Source organism: Gasterosteus aculeatus, chromosome 16, assembly GCF_964276395.1.
Source record: "Gasterosteus aculeatus chromosome 16, fGasAcu3.hap1.1, whole genome shotgun sequence".
NCBI classification, from domain to species: domain Eukaryota; kingdom Metazoa; phylum Chordata; class Actinopteri; order Perciformes; family Gasterosteidae; genus Gasterosteus; species Gasterosteus aculeatus.
The window spans coordinates 3,828,554-3,848,674 of record NC_135704.1 but is presented as its reverse complement, the minus strand read 5'-3'; the positions used below and the strand labels follow the sequence as shown (position 1 = coordinate 3,848,674).

At 47.4% G+C, this 20,121-nt stretch overlaps 2 protein-coding genes across 5 annotated transcripts; both read left to right on the top strand.

Annotated features, from left to right (window-relative positions):
* The first annotated feature begins 1,152 nt into the window (after positions 1-1,152).
* Positions 1,153-4,562, top strand: LOC120834240 (uncharacterized). 2 transcript variants are annotated; one of them, XM_040202152.2, is made up of 7 exons: positions 1,153-1,631; positions 1,930-2,048; positions 2,720-2,848; positions 2,976-3,078; positions 3,715-3,833; positions 3,935-4,080; positions 4,159-4,562. In XM_040202152.2, the coding sequence occupies exons 1-7, from the start codon at positions 1,571-1,573 to the stop codon at positions 4,265-4,267; spliced, it is 786 nt and encodes a 261-aa protein (XP_040058086.1). In that variant the 5' UTR covers positions 1,153-1,570; the 3' UTR covers positions 4,268-4,562. The 2 variants fall into 2 exon arrangements, with proteins under 2 accessions (XP_040058086.1, XP_077946938.1); XM_078090812.1 differs by having other exon boundaries at positions 1,263-1,631; positions 1,885-2,048.
* A 496-nt stretch (positions 4,563-5,058) lies between these two features.
* Positions 5,059-20,104, top strand: LOC120834238 (cohesin subunit SA-2). Of its 3 annotated transcripts, none has more exons than XM_040202142.2 (32): positions 5,059-5,240; positions 5,625-5,699; positions 6,537-6,624; positions 7,163-7,297; positions 7,524-7,620; positions 7,763-7,839; positions 7,927-7,998; positions 8,919-9,123; positions 9,416-9,567; positions 9,643-9,716; positions 9,793-9,916; positions 10,027-10,125; positions 10,574-10,653; positions 10,748-10,855; positions 10,966-11,080; positions 11,167-11,284; positions 11,644-11,747; positions 12,552-12,644; positions 12,755-12,841; positions 12,965-13,174; positions 13,386-13,468; positions 13,564-13,651; positions 13,733-13,807; positions 14,355-14,447; positions 14,530-14,704; positions 16,250-16,377; positions 17,802-17,903; positions 17,994-18,145; positions 18,238-18,366; positions 18,459-18,649; positions 18,737-18,812; positions 18,890-20,104. In XM_040202142.2, the coding sequence occupies exons 2-32, from the start codon at positions 5,656-5,658 to the stop codon at positions 19,005-19,007; spliced, it is 3,492 nt and encodes a 1,163-aa protein (XP_040058076.2). In that variant the 5' UTR covers positions 5,059-5,240; positions 5,625-5,655; the 3' UTR covers positions 19,008-20,104. The 3 variants fall into 3 exon arrangements, with proteins under 3 accessions (XP_040058076.2, XP_077946934.1, XP_077946935.1); XM_078090808.1 differs by having other exon boundaries at positions 18,728-18,812; XM_078090809.1 differs by lacking the exons at positions 5,059-5,240; positions 5,625-5,699; positions 6,537-6,624; ... (2 more) ...; positions 7,763-7,839; positions 7,927-7,998 and adding an exon at positions 8,344-8,814 and having other exon boundaries at positions 18,728-18,812.
* The last annotated feature ends 17 nt before the right edge of the window (positions 20,105-20,121 follow it).

The window sequence follows — 20,121 nt, the reverse complement described above, 5'->3', positions numbered from 1 at the left end:
CATCCCAGTTGTTTTGTCAAGCCTGACATCAAATCTCACACCTAGAACATGTTCTACTGGTTGCACAATTTCCAGTCGGGGTCATAAGTCGTGCGGCCGGTACCAGGTTCGGGGCCTGGGGTCGTGGGGCCGGCCGAGAATGTAAGTAATGGCACAAAGTATGAATCAGGAGGTAACGACTGAATTTTTTATTTATTAAATGAACTCAATTTACCACCGTCGTTGCCTAGGGCAGAACTAAGGAGCTCTTCGACACGGAGAGTTGGCACTAGCGCTTTGGCCTCTTCAGTGATGTGTGGTCGGAAAAACGTGGGCCATTTAGACAAGAACTTCCCAGATGTCTCCTCTCCAAAAAGCATCAAGAAATTCTGCTCAATCTAGTATCAAACAAATACTGTGGGTTAACCACGCTTCCCACGAATTTGCACACTTCAAACAGAACCCCAAGCACTTATGTAATGTCCAAACGTACACTAATGTAATCAAACGTGGAGGCACAAACATTAACAGGACAGCAAATTTGGCATGGCAGGGCATGTCTTTACATGAAGCCTCATTAGATATTATTCTACGCATATGTAAACTCACCAGGCCAGGTATGTCCAGAACAGATACAGACTTGTTGGGATCATGAACAAGTTTCTGTCTGTGTTCAAAAGTAGCCTTCATTTTGTCCAAGACTAGGGCGACATCAGATGAATGCTTCATCATAGATGTCACTTCTTCACACTCTGAGGTAGATGCCATGCAGTCCCATGCAACCTTTGGACCACCACTGTATTCTTCCACGGCCACCCGAGACCTTGACCGATCAGATTGATTTCGTCGAACCGTTTTAAGACGCCATGGACTATACATGCACAATACATGGACTGTAGCCCAAATGGACATTTGAAAAAATGTCAGTTTAATCAATAATAATATAATAATAATATAAAAATATGTTGATTTATAACAACAATTCCCTTTTATATTGAATGGACTACAGTTATTAAGCAGTACGAAAAGAAAGTATCAGTACACTGGAAAAAATACACTTTGTTCATTTCCACCACCTAATTCCTGGTCGTCTGTGTTCGTGTTAATGCTGTAGATAAAGTCTGCATCCTCATCTAGAACATGACATCATTCATCTCTGTTGGTGGGAGGGAAGGGGCGTTCAAAACCGCAAATCACAGACTGCGCCTGCAAAGGGCGTGGGCTTTGTCTTTAATAGTGTTATTACATAGCTGCATGGATCCCCCGGTAGTTGAGGGCGTATTCTACGCCTCGCGGATGCGCTTGAGCGTCGGCACCTGCGTGAGAACGACCCGCGGACGAAGAGAAACCGGCTTTTATTTACTCCGACCGAACGTCTGACACGTGAACGCAACCCCGCGCGATGGCTTGGATACTTCCTACAAAATAAATCGATAGATAGTCCCTTATGCGTCTATCTTTCCTCTCTCTCTCTCTCTCTCGCTCTCCACAGCCTCTAATGGCGACGTCGCGTTTTGCACACAATGGCTTTCATCAGCAGTGCGCATTTAGCAGAATAGCGAAATAAAGCACAGCCCGGTTCTAGTCGGATATGGCGGGGAGCACATCCGAGCCGCTGTGCCAGCCGTGCGTTTACCGCGGAGCCTTCAAAGGTGAGTCTTCTTTCTCTACTGCCTACGGACGTAGCAACGTTAACATCTGTCCAGGTGTGGAAATTGCAACTTGGAGGAGTGTGTGAGTGTGTGTGTTCCACCGCTGGAACGGGCCGCGTCTCATTTCAACACTCTGACCGCTCCCCTTCGGTCCCCCGTTGAAGTCCTCCATCCTTCCGCGCGCGCACACACACACACTCACACAATCACATGCACGCGCTCACAACGTGAGTTAATGTTCGTTATTGGGTAGATGAGTCCGACAGACGGGCCTGCTGATTGGTTGCCGTGTGGTCAGTGGAGCTACAGGTGAGGAGACCTCTGATGCCGGTCCAGCTGAGTCCGGAGCAGGTGGGCCTGGAGATGTTGTGTCTGTGCGGGCAGCTGGACCTCCTCATCAGGGCACAGATGCAGCAGGTACACTTTGACCCCGAGCACCTGAAAGCTACGTATTTAACTCCTGCACTTTCTGTCCTGGTGTCTGACTCGCAGGGGAAATTTGACTGACGTTTGATATAAATAAAAATGAAATACCTCCATCAGTCATGACCAAAGCAGACTACAGTTTGTCTTTGGACTTATGATCTATTAATGCAAAACTCATGCCCATTTAAAGCGAGTCAATTCGCTTACTCCATCATGTTGTAAGAGAGGGCAGGACATTAACTAGGCAACAGGCTGCAAATGCATCTGCATAGTTTTTTTTTGCAGCTGATTTCATTCATTTTAAACAAAATTAAACTTTTGTTAAAATGTGACTTAATCATAACTTTTATCATCCTGCCAATGAAAACCCATCAGTGTGAAATCCCTCTTCAGTAAAACGAGTAAAAGGCCCTGCTTGCTGCCTTTATTTTGAGTCTTTGGCAACAATTAAGTGTGCTTTTATTTTCCATAAATGTAGATGATGCACGTTTAGGCCAGGCGCCAATGTCTTTTCTAAAGGCAACATTAGACTTGAGGCCAATGCCAGCTTAAGCACGATTATGTGCATATCCAGACATGTCGAGACTTCTGAACTGATTTACGGTCCGTATTAAAGTCTTTCCTACTGTTCATCAAGCGTTTCCCATCCTTCTCCTCTTCAGTTTCAGGAGCAGCTGGGACACGGCTGCAGCCCGGAGGAGTCAGACACGTTTCAGGCTCAAGGATCAGAGATCCTTGACCAGATGCTGCAGTGCCTTGAACATCTACCAAAGCCTATGCCCCAGCTGGAGGTATCACATCCCATGATGTTGCCTTAATTAAACACAAGCACTCAGCTTGCACGCCTCCCTAAAAGGGGCTTAAATTCAGGGCAACTGCTGCATGCGGTAAAAGCAGAAGGCTAATGTGTCTCCTCAGGACTACCTGGACATGGTGGGTCTGTCGGTCATGTTCCCCCGTGTAGAGGTGTTCCTCATTCAAGGCAGCCCAGTGGACATGCTGGAGAGGCCGCCGATGGACGGTAAGGGGACGGGGGGAGAGGAAGAGGATGCAATTCAATCCGTTGTTGTTTTATGCATCGATTTAGAACGGAACATTTTACATCCTGGTCTTTTTATTCTAGCTGGGATTCAGTTAAAGAAAAAAAAAGTCTAAAAATGTTGAACGGTTTACAATTTATAAATATGCATATTGGACCTTTCTGTTCTGTATTAATCCTAACCTGGACACCCAGCCAGTGATCGCATTGTATCTACACAAGCTACTTAACTTGATTCAAGCATTTCCCTTTAATGCTACATAATACATGAAATACTCAAATTCCAAGTGTTTTTACTTTATGTGTCAGGATTTAACATGCAAAGTAAGATTTTACACAAAGCTTACAAGATTGCCTTATAGAATATGGTGTCTCGTTATAGATTGTACAGATTAAACCAGCAGTTTATAAATGATATATTCAAGACTGGCTCTAACACTCACAGGGGCCTTTTAATCTGCACCATGAGCACATCTCGCTAATGATCCTCCTGCACTTTTACTGCCAACCTACACTCAAGTAAAGGAGCTACGAGCTACATTTGCTGCATGTTCTCGCAGAACTCCCCCCCCCCCCTTGAAGAAATAGACTAATGTGAGCCGATGCTTCTTCCTGCAGACTACTACTCCCACGTCACCAAACTGAACCAGCTCCTGGTGCTGAGTCAACAGCTGGAAGAAGATATCCGGCACCTCGGGAGTCACAAATACATTGCCCACCAGCTGTCGGTCATCTATGTGAGGACAATACATCTCTACCGTGCGTCAACTTCGCTGTCTTCGTTCTGCTGTGCTTTTGGACATGTCTCTTGCTCTTTTTTGTCTGTTTGTTCTTGCAGCAAGTCGTCTGCTCTTTCAGAGGCATTCAGGCTTTTTCCAAAATGAAGAAAGACATCGAGGCCAACTTCAAACAGCTGAAGCAGTCTCTGGTGGCGGAGGAGGGCTCCAGGCACGAACCTCAGCTGGCCGCAAACTACATCGACTGGTGAGTTTGAGTCCAAACGTCCGGCCGACGATGATTAATGCAGCAACAACCTGACGTCAACACTCCTCCTCCGCGCAGGGTACTAGAGCTGACTCAGAGCTTGACGTCGCTGGTGTTGACGCTGCCCGAGGAGCTGACCGAGGAACTCGACCAGGCCGTGACCTTCGTGTCCCAGTTCCTTTCCTGACTCCCCCCCCCCCACCCCCAAAGCTGACGCCTGGTGTTGTCACGACTGTCAAACGGTGCTACGTTATTGAATTCAACCGGGGGGATTGCGTACTCCATTTACAAATCATGTAGGTTTTATATATATATGTATATAATTCGTCCTCCTGGATGTGGTCCATATTCGTTCCTACGGTGAGTCAGTTAGAGATGAATGTAATGTATGAATCCCTCCTTGCACTACTGTCATAACTACTGTTAAACTTTCTTTTTTTTTAACCTAAAGTGGAATAATAAAATGTAATGCAATAGGGAAACATGTTTGTGTTCATATCCAAAGCAACAAGGATGGAATCCTTGTATATCTTTTTTAATTTTTTCTTTTTTTTACCAATTTACTATATTATTCATGACGTGATGAACACAATGGCTCCTCCTGCTGTTCAACTCGTGCGCAGTGTCATGAAACCACGGCAGCTCCCTTCTGAACGAACATCTGATGCGGTTAATTAAAACCATCGCTGCCACACTTGTACACTTTTTACACATTTTACACACATTAGACATTTTGACACCGAACTCACAGCAGCACAGATTCAATACGAAGACCCGTCCTGCTGCGTACAAGTACTAAGTCACATTGTGACGAGTCCCGTCCACGGACGCGCCCCACAGATGTTGGCAGCGCTGAAGAACCGAGCTGGACGGAGCCGTCTTTCTGTGACACCCGCTGGGGGCGGGACTAACCTGTGACTGACGCCATGCAATGACCAATCGCACACGTTCGATTTGGATCACCAGCCAATCAACAATGAGATAGGCTGTCCCTCGCTTGACTATGAGAGCTGCTGAGAAAACACGGAGGATATTCGTGGTGAAAAAAGGTTTAAAATGTTTTATATATCGGTATCTATAAATATTTAGCCCGATAGCGTTCGGATTCAACATTTAACACATCAATGAACATCATGGAAGGATGAATCGATGTGAAGAGGGTAAGTTTGAGAAGTTGAGGAGCGTCGAGCGGTTTGTTTACCTGTCAGTCATCTTTGTTTCGAGGTAAACACGCCGCAGGGATTCGCGTTGGCAGGCAGAGACGCGTTGTGTTACTAAAAGCCTCATGGGGCTAGAAGCATCTGCTCTGCCGGAGTGCCCAAATGCAACCCTTTATACCCCTTCTGTCAGCTCCTCACCGAGGGGGGGCAATCATTCAGAAAGAGTGCCCCCCACTTACAGCACCCCTTCCACTGGGTTTCGGGTCATTATTGGCCCTTCTTCTTTACAGATGTTGATCAGTGGTTTGTGTTTTTCTGCTGCACAATCTGTCTAAAATATCTTCCTTATTCCCCCCTCCTTCCTCCCACCGTATATACTTCCAGATGCGGACACGTGTTAAGATCTGAGGAGGAGATGATACAAGACCCCACGGCTGCATCCAGGGCCACAGAGCAGCAGTAAGATCGAGATGAACCGTTATTCATTCTCAGGGCAGCGTTCAACATTACTGCTGCTGAATGTTGCTCCTAAATGTACTTTAACGTATGATGAGTAAAATAACTACTATTTTGCAAAGCATGCCTCTTTCAGAGCTTTAACATCTGGAGTATTCAATGTATGTAAAGATGATTTAAAAAATGATGCACAAAATGTGTACACACAAATTATCATCAAATATAACATCAAAAAACTTCATTATTCTGAATGCAAATAACTTCAAATCCAGCAACATGACTTGGGTCTTTTGGCTTTTTGATTAACCTATAAACATGCTCTTTATACAGTATTTAATGAGTGGATCATGTTTTGTTTTTATAAAGTTAAAGTAACTACAGCAGTAACATAAATGTAGAAGAGTAAAACTATAAACTAACCTTTATTTGTTGTACTTAATTAAAGCAGAAGTACATCAAAATTGTATTTATATACTACTTGATCACAAGTTCTTAGTTACTTTCAACCATCGGTCCTTAAATGCTAATCATAGACTGTAAATAAGATCCAGCTGTAGCATTTCCTGCTTTATGGTTCATTTGATCCTAAATAGACCATAATTCATAATTCAATTCATAGTTCATTCTCATGCTGTATTGAAGACCTGAAACTAAAGATTGAACCCATTAAGGTTTACTGAGGTAACGAATCACGTGAGGAGTTGAATTATTCTCTCATAGACTTTTTCTTCGTAAACTGAGGAATCAGTAGAGAGAATACCATTTTTAAAAAAACAGAACCGGAAGTTACCAATTGGATTTTCTAGTCTGGTAATGTAATTTAATGTTTTGACACACCAGGAAGAACTCTCGCGATGAGGCAAACTCCTCCCGGGCTGTCAATCAATCCGAGGACGAGTTGGGGAACGCGAGCCGTCGGAAGAGCGTGGTAGGTGTTCATCATTTAGCATGTAGTTTCTCAAGGCCTGATGGCAGCTATTCACCAGAAGAGCAGTTGAGGACACCAGGGAAGGACACACTGGTTGAAGTGCAAATAATAAGGAGGCACCAACCTGACTTTTTCATTCTTGATAACGATACCTGGTTAATATGTAGAATAATTTAATCCAATATTAGATTGCATTCATTATATAAAAACACAAGACACAGATATGAACTTTGACTTGACATGAAAGTATAATGAAATAATCTAGTTTAGGTTATGCCTTGGACTAGTCTGGGTCTGACAACAAATGCCTAAACATTTCTACCAGAGGAGAATAAATGAAAAATCTGCACCTGTAGACCACCGACCTCCATCACACCGGCTCCTTCAGCCCCGTCAGTCTCCTGTCTCATCTGACTCTATTAAACAGAGACAAATTCACAATGTCAACAATGCCAAAGTATTTGGGGAGGCTGAGGGACATCAGCACGCCCGCGGTCGCAGCCTCATATATTTACTGCCACTCTTTCAAAACCCACAGAGACAAAGAAAAAGACCACACGAGGGCTTTGAGAATGTCCAGAGCAAAGGTGCCAAGGCCGGTCGCAGGAAACGGGGACATGTGGAGGCCGTCACCCTGTTCGACGTGCTCACCATGGGCAGGAGTGCCATGCAGGTAAGGCTTGCTCACCCTCAAGTCCTTCTTTTTGTTTTTTCTGAGAAGCAATGCGGGAGACTTGCACAGAAGACGTGAGTTCATCTCTAATTCATAGTCAAAGAATGAATCATTCTGTTGGATGGTGTAAGTACACATTAATATTCCAGTTGTATTCGACTAATGAGCAGTTGCACCCAAGTCTGATAGTAAACACACTCGTTGACTCTGCGTGGCGTCTGAGCAGGCGGTGATTGGTGATTGGATCGAGGCTTACGGGACGCACAGAGACTCCTCCCTCCTCGACCTCATCAGCTTCTTCATCCAATGCTGCGGCTGCAAAGGCAAGCAGAGGACACACGCGCACGCACTCTTACATTACCAACAGGCGACTGCAGGCTGTCAAGTGAGGACGTCTGCCTCGGGTCACTCCTTATTACTTTAAAAACACTCAGGACATAAACAGCAGGCCTGTGTCTGTCCTAGGTGTGGTCACAGCAGAGATGTGTCAGGGCAAAGAAGACAGGGACGTCATGAGCAAGATGGTGGAGGAAGTGGATGAGGTAAGAGGTCTTCCTCCTCGGCGTCTTCCACTGTCTTTATGGAATCGGACGCTTTGTGCTATAACTGGACGTCTGCGTGTGTTCCAGGTTGCTGGTCTGCAGTATAAGAAGTTCTTGGCCTTTCCGTGGATCCTCACGGTCACGTGGCCCATGGACACAGTCAGTAGGACCTCCCTGCTTAAATGGAATTGTCCAGTTATTTGCATTTCTTCCTATTTCTTAAGTCATGCCTAAAACAGTTATTTAAACAAAAATAAATAATAATAATAAATTGTAGAGATACAAAAAAACAATAAATGAACACGGATAAACCCACTAATGACTATAAGTAAAACATTCAAACGAATAAACTAAGAAAAACATGCAAACCGAAAAAAAAGCCAAATAAATCAACAACAATAAAACTACTAATGAAAAGTACACAGACCTGAAAATACATTCAACACAGCTATAGAAACACCATTTAAAAAAATATAAGCCAACCTGGCTGCTGAAATATGAATACACCAAAAAGGTTCCTCACTAAGATCACATCATCAAATATTATGTAGCAAAATGTGGAGATGTATAATAATGACTCAAATCACATCTGTTCTCTGGGTAATCAGAGAATATGGACCCTCTTCATTCACAATCCCATTGGCTGTATTGAGCAGTGACACTGGAGGAGTAGGCGGGTTCTAGCCACCGTGATGGAATCAGGGCCCGCCGCCAATCACCACTTGACCGTGTCAGTACCACTTAATGCTGCTATGCTCTTCTTATCTGCTTGTTTCTTCATGGCGTATCCCGTGGCACTGAGGGGACACACTTTCTCTCCCCTGCTCCGTCCTCCATATGCAGAGCAGGTCCCCCTTGACCCTTGAGGATGACCAGCTTCTTTCTTTCTTTGCTTCTAACTGAACTGATATCCAATTGGCTTAAGCTCCAGAGTGATCTCTGACCCGTCCCAACATACTCCTCCACCTCAGGAAAGTAAAGACGCCCAATATCTAAGTGACTCTCCTCTAACCTTCAAGTAGTTGCAGCTGGTCTTCAGAGTGTCTGCTCTCTGCTTCCTCCCCCCCCCACCTCTGCAGGACAGTGGCGAATATCCTCTGACACAACCCGGACCGTACGGCCGCTGGTTCCACTCCGAGTTCTGCGACTTCATGGCCGTGCTCGTGGCTCAGTGTCAGCACAGCATTATATTTGACAGTTACCTGATGAACACCCTCATCTCTCTGCTCACCGAGCTGTCGGACTCCTACGTACGGGCTTTCAGACACACCTGCACGCTGGCAGGTGAGGAATAGACAGGTTGGGGAAGACTATGGGTGGGACCGCTCCCTTCTAGAAGTCTGGGTGCAGGGGCAAAGCCCATGAGAAAACAAATAAAGTACAAGGAGAGCAAAGTAGGGGAAGAAAAGAGGGTGGACTATATTAATGCTCCCCGCTCTCTATCCATAAGTCCTTTTTATTCTTATTTATTTGTACTCATTTACTATTATTATTAGAGAACAGACACACACACACAAACTGACACAGAAACCCAATCAATAACTCTTTTTGCTTCGGCTGTGTCGTCTGGGACAAGCGGTGAAGCTGCTGAGCTCGCTGGTGGCCGTGTCTCTCAGCCTGAGCGTCGGCATTGAACACAGTCACAAGTTGTACCGGGCGCAGAAGACAAAGACGAGGAGACGGAGAAGCCCCCTGAAACAGGAGAGCATACAGAGGAAGATCACAGAGGTGAGACCGGCGTCACTCATCATCTGTGAAGGTGTTCATCTCCGCTCTCTAAGTCTCAACTCGTTCCCTTTGAAGCTGCGGGAGAAGAGGGCGGAGGTAGAGACCATGATGGATGTCGTCTTCAAAGGAATCTTCCTGAAAAGATATCGGTAAATGTTTCCTTGACACTATGGTTTCCAAGTGCATATAATTCAACTTAGAGCTGATTATTGTGCGTGTGTGCAGCGACGTGCTTCCAGAAATCCGCTCCCTCTGTATGGAGGAGTTGGGTGTGTGGATGAAGCTCTACAGTTCCGCATTTCTCAACGACAGCTACCTTAAGTACATGGGCTGGATGATGCACGACAAGGTAACCGGCACACAGCGCGTGGTTTAATGTGTCGTGACGCACGTAGTCTGGATCTCTCCGTGGATAAAAAGTCGTTCAGAATGTAGACTGTTGTGAAATCCGGCTTCCAGGTGCCGGATGTGCGTCTGAAGTGTGTGTTAGGCCTGCAGGCTTTGTACGGCGATCCTCCGCTCCTCCCGAAGCTGGACCTGTTCACCAGCCGCTTCAAGGTGAACCTTTCTGCTCGCATTCATAGATTATATAATAATTCATCATTTTATATAAAATAATTTAGGACCTACAAAAGTTGCATGGATTTACACATTCAGCAGACACAGTAGCTCAATTTGCTGCTAAATGTTTGATCGTCTATAAGTTTTCTTAAGGAGGCTATGATCAATATTTTCATAAGAATCATGTATCAAATGAGAATGTTAAAACAGTCACGAGGTGGGCCTTATAGCTTCACCTCGCTGTTACATCTTGGTCGGCCTGAACAGTTCAAACTAAACAATGAGCTTAAAGCAGGATTTCAAGAAGTGTGTGTTTTTGGACTTAAATCTAGAAAACGTCCTTTTTTGCGTTCAACAAAGCTGATTCAATGTCCCCGTCCACGATGGGACGAGCGCACGTTGAGGCCGACCTGTTTGCAGAGCTGCGCTCATGTTTGTTCTCCAGGACCGGATGATCTCCATGACCTTGGACAAGGACAACGAGGTGGCCGTGCAGACCATGAAACTGCTGCTCCTCGTCTCCAAGTGAGTCGCCAGCCGTCTCCACCCTTTCCCAATCCACTCCACCGCGCTTTCCTGCCACACCTCTCGGCATCAAACCGCCTCTGACCCCCCTCAGGACGTCTGATGGCGCGCTGAGTGCGGAGGACCGCCGGCAGCTGCTCCGGTTCGTCTACTCTTCGCAGCGCCCTCTCGCCGCCGCTGCGGGGGAGCTGCTCTTCGCACGGTGCGTTCATCTCCGTCACTTGGAAAACAAAAAGTAAAGTCAATCCTTTCGTTTGGGGGTCAAAAGAGAAAAACATGACTGCTCTCTCTCTCTCTCTCTCTCTGTGTTAGGCTTCTGAACACTGAAGCACCGGCGGCTGACACTGAAATCAACGATGAGGAGGCACGTGAGCGACAGGCGTCCGCCCGCCTCAGGGCTCTGCTGCACTTCCACCAGGAGTCCGAGGTGATTGAAACCGCCCTCGCCGCTTCCTCGCAAGCCTCCGGACATCGGGGCACGGGATGCGCTGACTTGTCCCCCTTGTCCTCCAGCTGCACAGCCATGTGGTGTACCTGGTGGACAGTCTGTGGGACAGCGGCGGCGCCCTGCTGAAGGACTGGCCCACGCTCACGTCTACTCTGCTGCAGGAGCCGTCCTCAGGCGGCCCCGGTGAGTGAGACGTGTACGTACGTGCGTTTCAGAGCGGCAGAGGACTTGCTCGACTTTCAATGATCCGGAAGATGCAATGGGCCGACATAATGCAGGCGTTTCTTTTCTTGTTGTCTCCATGTAATGTTTTAAGTCTGTAAACCAAAGCAGTTTTCTAAATTTTCATTTAAATTGTAATTTGGGATTCAGTGTTTGATCCGTCTTCATGAATTATGACTAATGTGCTTGTTTTGCAGTAGTACATACCCACCATAGACATGGGGATAGACCTTCACAATTCACCTTTAGGGGGGGAGTCACATGCATTATGTCACAGGGGTCATCCCCTTGTGTGTGTGTGTGTGTGTGTGTGTGCGCAGGTCTTACCCGGGCAGAGCAGGCGCTGCTTGTGGAGATCCTTGTAGCTTCGGTGCGTCAGGCCTCGGAGGGGCCGGCGCTGGCAGGACGCAGCGGAGCCAAGAAGGTCAGTGGGGGGGGGGGCTCCCTCATTGATGCACAAAGTATCAAGATCTCTTACATGAATACAAGTACCCATACAAAGATGTAACAGTCCTGAATATCAAAAGCAAATGAACTCATTCTGCAGAAAAACAGCCCTTTAAACAGAAATCAACTTAAATAATCAACATTAAGTGGCGAATACTAATGCAACAAATGCTTCAGCTGTTTGAGGTGAAGCTACATTAAAGTTACTGTAAGTAACTGTGACCCTTTTTAAGTAAACAGACCTGCAGTCGGAGCGCCGACTAGAGGAGGAGAGCTCAGCAGCATCTCCTCCTCCTGCAGGAGCAGAGCTTCGCCTCGCTGCTCCTCTGCTGGCGGCCGACAACGGCACCACGCTGCTGGAGACCTGGCCTCAGTTTCTTGGCCCGCTGAAGGGAAGGAAGGAACGGGAGAAGCAGAAGCAGGACAGAGGGGGGGAGGCTCGAGGACTTTGTTGCTTTGGACTTTTCTTAAATTCTTCAATTTATTGAGCGGAAATTGCTCATAACAAACCATAAAACAAACAGATTAGAAACCGCTGGTTGAATCTCAAAGGATTCATAGTATTTTCTCATCTTATATGTTTTTACAAATAAAGTGGAGTTAAAAGCCTCTGATATGTAGTGGGGTCAACGTAGAAAGTAGCAGACACTGGGGTAAACTACGACTACCTCAAACTTGTTCTCATGTACAGTACTGGAGTAAAGATAATATAAGACCTGGTGACGGAATCAATGGAACATATTGAACGTGTTCGATTGACATTTGTGTGTCTGACCTTTAGGTAACGAGTGCCAGGGAAAAGAAAAGCCAGCTGGATGACTGTACTAAGCTCACCGATCATCTTCTCGTGGTGCTTCCTGAGTTACTGACTAAGGTATTTCTTTATTCCACATGTAACTGTCGGCGCGTTAGTTCCTTTGTTCCTGTATGAGGAACATTCATCCATTCAGCTGCAGGCTTTATATGATCATAGTGTTTGTGCAGTTTTCAGGTAGCTGTGACACGGTTGCCTCCCTGATGAAGATTCCTCAGTACTTCCTCCCGGAGGGTCCCGAGGCCGACAACACTCAGGTCTGTGATGAAGAGACGAGTGCGGTGACACGGCGCCTTCGTATTTTTGAAATCAGTCAGTCATACAACATGTGACGCCCCGCTGGGCGGCAGACCGGCCTACGTTACTCTGCTCTTCCTCAGGCAGCGTCGAGGCTGATGGCGGAAATGGGAGCCGCTTTGGACCGCCCCGCGGGCCCCGCGGGCCCCGCCCTTCTGGAGGCGGCAGCCCGCACGTTCCTCAGTCTGTGTGTGGGGGAGGCGTCCTGGTGCTCCGTGGCCCGGACCGCACGGCACTCCATGGTGGGGCGCTGGGTGGACCACCTGACAGCTCTGCTGGGGGACTCGCTCCAGGTGACCCACCGCAGGGGCGCGTAGCATGAGTGTGAGTGTGTGTGTGTGTGTGTGTGTGTGTGTTGGACTTTTCCCCCTTCAGGCTGCGTTCACACTGCATGCAAAGTTGGTCCAAATCTGTTTCTTTTTTATATATTCACAGCTGAATCCGTCTTTATTTACCTACACAACAGTGTGAGTAGCACCAGTAAGACCTTACTTTGCGTTGCAGGCTGAGAGTCCGCGTTTCTCTGCTGACGAAGAGAAAACTGCAGACATTTTAGCCACGTTGAAGAAACTCAGCGCTTTCCACAAGTAAGATTTCCCAGCCGCTCCAGCCTGCAGCCCCCCCCCCCCCCTTTCGTGTGTGTTTAGTGGCTGTTTCATAGTCGTCTCTCGTACTTCGTCAGCTGCCACGACCTCCTCGAGTGGAACCTGTTTGGGCTGTTGTCTCCCCTCCTGTCGGCGGAGAGCGGCGAGGGAGGAGCCCCCCCCGAGGTACCAGCGCTGCCTCCCTGAAATCATCAGTCTGTCCACCGTCTCCCTGTCTTAAGCCTCCGCCCACCTTATTGTCTGAAGGTGCTGCTGGAGGTCCTGCAGTGTCTGTCCTACTGCATGCTGTGGTCCCTCAGCAGCGGAACTTTAAACTCCAGAGTGAGTATCGGCTTTACTCTGAAAGAGTATGAACATATGAAGATTTAGAAATATTTCAGTCCCACTAGTCCACACAAAATATCATCAAAATAGGTGGTTGTGCTATCAGTAGCATTATGTATAAACAATATATTTGAAAAAAGTTCAAATGTACATTTTTCTGATTCACTCAACTGCATTTTTGTCTCATGCAAGCGGTGATTTTCAAATGATTATTTGAAACAGCTATTATGAGCATTCATTTATCATTGAGGGTTGAGGATTTTATTTTGAAAGCAGAAACATCTTGCATTACAAATGTGTTTTCTCACTTCTTTTATTCCTGTGATATTGAGGTAAATATCGGTCTCAAACACAAGACATCTTAATGATGTCACCTCGGGCTCTGAGAAAAATATGGGCTTTTTTTGAGCGAATTGCAGACTCGTCTATTAGGAATTTGTTGACCAATTTGTCCCCTTTTTTTCATCCCAAAACTAATTGTACATATTTAGAGGCACAACGTGGCACTATTTGTCCCTTCTCTGTGTGTGTTTGTGTGTTTTAGGAGACAGCGGAGTCCCAGAGACTCCAGCTGCGTCTCTTCTGTGAGAGGAGTAATCGCTGTCTCTCCCACCCCGACCACGGCGTGCAACAGCAGGTGAATCAATAGCAGCCACGTCCTTTTTTCTTTTTCCTCACCTCCTCTACAGCCCCCTCTCTTTATTTCTCCTGCACATCAGGCCTTCGTCGGTGTGTGCGACGTGCTGACGGCTCACGCCCGCCAGCGACAGGTGTGGGATCCCTCCTCCTTCGGCCCTCTGCTCTACACTCCCGGCCCCAAGCTGCAGAGGGCGCTGGTGGCCTTCGTCTGCGCACGCGTCTTCGTGGGACCCGACTGTGGCGGCCGGAGCGCCGGTGAGACCCAAATCGGTTCATTCAGCCACCCAACCCTCATGCACATACGGCAGTCTCGTTACTCCACTGGGACGTTTGTCAGCACGGTGGAGAGGTGTCAAGAAAAAAGGAGGGTGGGGGGGGGTGACGGGCGAATGGTCCAGTGAGTGAAGATTCACTTGTCATCCCTACTTGGGTATCGTACAAGCTGCAAAATGTACTTCAGGGCTCATTATGAGGAGACACGTCCCCAGTGGGAGACATTCACTGTCCCGAGCTGGTCAAGGTCAGTCTAGTTGTAGCTACCTCTTCACCATAGCAAGCACAAAAGTGCATTTAAAAGCCCCCCGCAGAGAGTCACAAGGTGAATCTGACGGGGAGGAGGAGGAGAACACACAGAGGACAGATGTGGATTAAATACGCTATTCTTTGCCTAAAAAGTGCAGAAGCCTCTGGCTTCATTTTTTTAACAATAGGCCAACTAACCTTATCTGCGTACTCACAACTGCAGCTGATGAGTGAGTAAGAAGTATAATGTGGCATGAAATGACAATACAGGAGGAAACGAGGAGCTCTGCTCTGCAGTTAAGAGGTTGAACTAAGATAAACGCGTTGACCTGCCTGTTTAGGGGGACGTTTGCAGAGCGGCGTGTTTGAGTATTTCACTCAGCAGATGGCGCTCTCACTCTGTCCGAGCTCGGCAGTCTTGTTCTTCAGCGCAGCGGCTCCCCGCGGTGATAAAGAGCAACAGCCATGCAGATATTAAAAGTTCCCAGCCTCACGTTTGCAACCGTAAATTACCCCGTTTACAACGTCAGGACCGAAACCGGCTGCTCTCAGACTTTGCAGTGCAAAGGAATGCAGCTTGTCAAGTTGATGATGTTCCTGCCCGTTCCAAAAAAATAAGTAAAACATGATTGACGTGTTGGAAACACGCACTGTTTTCTTTGTGAAGTCCTGCAGGTAAATGATTTAATACACTCGAGGCTGACTGTAACTACTACATTGCATTATCTTTACAATATCTTCTGCTTCCAGAGGCATATTGCATCCAAATATGGGATGGTCCGGAGAAGGCAATAGCGGTTTCCTGGTGGGAATCCTTTAAACGTTCAACCAAATACAATACAGGATTATTGGTTTTTGAACATGCAATAAAAGAGCTATTGTTTTATTGGATTTGCCTGGTTATACAGACAGTGTTTTCTATTAGCTGCTGGATCACAGATCACTCGGAGGGCAAGGCCACTGAGTTAAATCATAAAATCAGGGGCAATCTCTTTCCGTGAGAAAATTCCATTAACTCCGGCTCACCTCTGAGCCCATTTTATTAGCCTCGTGAAAGATTGAAGCCACATGGTGTCACAAACGTAACTCCAGCCTCATGTTGTTATCTTTGATTTGCACCTGCTAAAGCCATCGTCCTCAAAACTAACCGCAGCACTCAGCTTTGTTCTTTTCTCCACTGTTATATTATTTCTCGCGATTAATCACCCCCCCCCCCCCCGCCCCCCCCCATCTCCCCATCGGCCCCCTCATCCCCCCGTCCGGCTCACTTCGGTGAAGACTCTGAAGCCGAGAGGCTGGAGGAACTTCACAGACGAAGGAATCTGCTGGCGGCCTTCTGCAAGCTGATCGTGCACGGGGTCCTGGAGATGAGCACAGCCGCCGAGGTCTTCATGTACTACATGAAGGTAAACGTGGACCCGAAGTAAAAGTATCTTTCTGGGAGGAAATGTGTGTTATGTTTCCCGCCAAAAAGAGGCAAGAAGATATAGACAATAGGCAGCAGCCGGTTAGCTTAGCTTAGCGTAAAGTTTGAAAACTAAATCTGTCCCTGTGACGCGCGGGGAGGTTCGTGGGAGGTTTGGACTCTTTCAAAGTCAGATTCACAAATATATGAATTCCACAGAGTGGCATAAATTCACCATTCAACTGGCTGCTTGCAACTTGACTACTGGTCATGTTTCCCGTATGTATATTCTTATCATTAAAAAAAATTTTTCAACCATTTCATAGGGATACAAACTGGGATACAAAAAGAAGAGCAACAATTTCAATTGTTGAAATTGTGCAATTTCATCAAATAAGCCAATTTACAACTTGTTATAGATAAGTGCCATTATAGGGCTGCCCTATTTATTTTTGTCGTGGACGGCAGTGCAGCAGTGCATGCATGGCGGACGGTACAGCAGTGCATGCATGGAGGACGGTACAGCAGTGCATGCATGGTGGACGGTACAGCAGTGCATGCATGGAGGACGGTACAGCAGTGCATGCATGGTGGACGGTACAGCAGTGTATGCATGGTGGACGGTACAGCAGTGCATGCATGGTGGACGGTACAGCAGTGTATGCATGGTGGACGGTACAGCAGTGCATGCATGGTGGACGGTACAGCAGTGTATGCATGGCGGACCGTACAGCAGTGTATGCATGGCGGACCGTCATGGGACAGCAGTGAATGCATGGTGGACGGTACAGCAGTGTATGCATGGTGGACGGTACAGCAGTGTATGCATGGTGGACGGTACAGCAGTGTATGCATGGTGGACGGGACAGCAGTGAATGCATGGTGGACGGTACAGCAGTGTATGCATGGTGGACGGGACAGCAGTGTATGCATGGTGGACGGGACAGCAGTGCATGCATGGTGGACGGTACAGCAGTGTATGCATGGTGGACGGTACAGCAGTGCATGCATGGTGGACGGTACAGCAGTGCATGCATGGTGGACCGTACAGCAGTGCATGCATGGCGGACGGTACAGCAGTGCATGCATGGCGGACGGTACAGCAGTGCATGCATGGTGGACCGTACAGCAGTGTATGCATGGTGGACGGTACAGCAGTGTATGCATGGTGGACCGTACAGCAGTGCATGCATGGTGGACCGTACAGCAGTGTATGCATGGCGGACCGTACAGCAGTGCATGCATGGTGGAGAGACAGAGCAAAATCACAAAAAATGACAACTAAAAGGAAAAAAAAAAATTCTTGATGCTAAGCTAAGCTTTGTGGCTGCTTCTTAATTCAATTCAACGCGGCGGCATCTGGGAAGTGGTACGAACCGTTGAATCACACTTTGGGCCGGGAATTCTTCCGATCTCTGTCCTCAGTGCAACGACGACTTTGGAGACATCATCAAGGAGACAATGAACCGGACGAGACAGATGGATAAGCTCGGCAGCGCTCACACACTGGTGCTCTGTCTGCAGCAGGTACTGTCGCCTCCTGCACATCCTCTAATATAAGCTAGCCGCTTCTAGCTGCTGCTAACGCGCGTTCGTGTCCCATGTCTCTGTCCTAAGCTGTTCCTCCGTCTGAAGCGGGAGCAGGGCAGCGGCGGCGAGGCCCACCCGGAAGTCCAGAGCTTCGCCAGCATCAAGGAGCTCGCCAGGCGGTTCGCCCTCACCTTTGGGGAGCTCGTCAAGTTCCGCGAGTGCATCGTTGTGGTCCACAGGTGAGCTCTCGCTTGTTGTTACCTTAAATAGGTTTTTGTTTTTTTGTTCTTAAAAAGTTTCCGCGTCTTCTTTGTGCGTCAACATTTTGCAGGAACGGCATCGAGTTTGTGTTCCAGGAGTTCAGTCAGACCCCGGACGCCCCAACGCCGCCGTACCTCTCCTACCTCACCATCCTCGGCGAGTTCTCCAGCAAACTCCTCAAACCGGACAAGAAGATAGTGTGAGTGCCGCGTGGAACGTAACGCCGTTACCAACGTGCGCAATGTGTCCCAAAGCTTTGCTTTCTGAAAGTGGTGTTGTGGGTCCGGGCAGCTTCTCGTACCTACAGAAGCACACCGGGGGGCTCGCCATTGACCTCCGGGAGGAGTGCTGGCAGCCGCTGGCCTGCTACCGCGCGTCCCTGCTGGCTGCGGCGGGAGGGGAGGACGCCGTGTCTCACGTGAGCTCCGACGGGGGGGCGCACCCGCCCGGTCGCTCCCCCTCCTCCAAGCAGAAGCGCGAAGGTGCTGCAACCTCGACAACCAAATCAAGCAACTATAGTTAACAGCTGCTTCATTAATGTGTGTTTTAAAAAAAATATGTCTTTTTAGAAAACAAGGCGCCCTGCCCGTTCAGCCCCATCGACTCCGAAGTCAGCAAAGGTCAGAGGTCAAGCTTCAGTCCAAGGTGAACGACGCATTCATTTCATAAACCGGTGCAAATCTCCACCTGGCTCACGCTAATTAGTCATCCAACCCCTTTAGCCACAGGGACGCGGATCCGTCCTCCTCCTCCGTCCGCGCCGAGCCTCCTGCAAGGCGGTTGGACTTTGAGGGCTCCGTCCAAAGCGCGGGCGAGGACACTGTGGACGTTGAGCTGTAACTGCAGGAGGCCGGAGGACAATCTGCGGTCTCCGTAACGATGTGCAGACGTACCAGCGGCCATCGCCCTTTCTACAATATTGAAAAAATGGTTTTAAAAGAAGTCTGCGATATTCTTATTGTAAACTAATCCCAAGAAAAAAACAAAACCAGCCAGAATTGACTGATCCACATTTCAACTGTATAGAGCTTTTCTAGTCTTCCAACCACTCAAAGCGCTTTAACACTACATGACATCATTCACTACCACACACCTGCTCACCAGTAACTAACATTCACGCACTGTAGCAGGAGAACGTTGGGTTAAGTCTCCTGCCCAAGGACACATCGACACGCGGGTTAGCCGGGATCGACCCGCCAACCCTCTGATGGGAGGCCCACCGTGCTCCCCACTCACCCAGTCGCCCCATTGTTCCTGCTTGCACACACTTCAAACTGTTGCTGGGAAAGTATTAAAAACACTTGTCTCACTGGGCGACACCTGTGAATCCTACAATAGAATTAACATGGGAACTGTAGTTCACTTTGAATCAATTCATTGTCCAGCTGCTGCTACTCCCGACCACAGCACCGGATACGTATTAATCCACAGAGGAAAATAGTTCCCAACACACAAGTTTGAGCAGTATTTACTAAAAAAGTGAGTAGCCTATATTGGAAAAATAAATATAAAGTCAGCTACATATTTCTCTTAAGTGTTGTCAGATTTGACATTTTCAGTAGAAATCTATGGCGATTTCGTCATGGGATTCGTAAACAAAGACCTACACAGAATATCCGTATCATTCAAATAATGTCAGAGTATCTAGTATATTTCATTCACAGACCAGCTTCATTTGAGGACCAAGTGAATCAGAATGTATAAAGCTTCCCTCCATGTTCACTTCCATACATACAAAGTGTTACATCATTTTACGTTTGGATCCCATTCAAATCCAACATTTGTCTAATTATATTTTTGAATAATTTAATTTTTGCTTTATGTCCTGCGTGCCACTTTATTATTGCTCCTTATAGAATAAGGTTGAGTTGGTTTGCCAAAAAATGTATTGCTGTAAATTAATTGAAATAAATAAAAAAACAAGGAATGAAAACTAACACATGTTGCCAGGCTG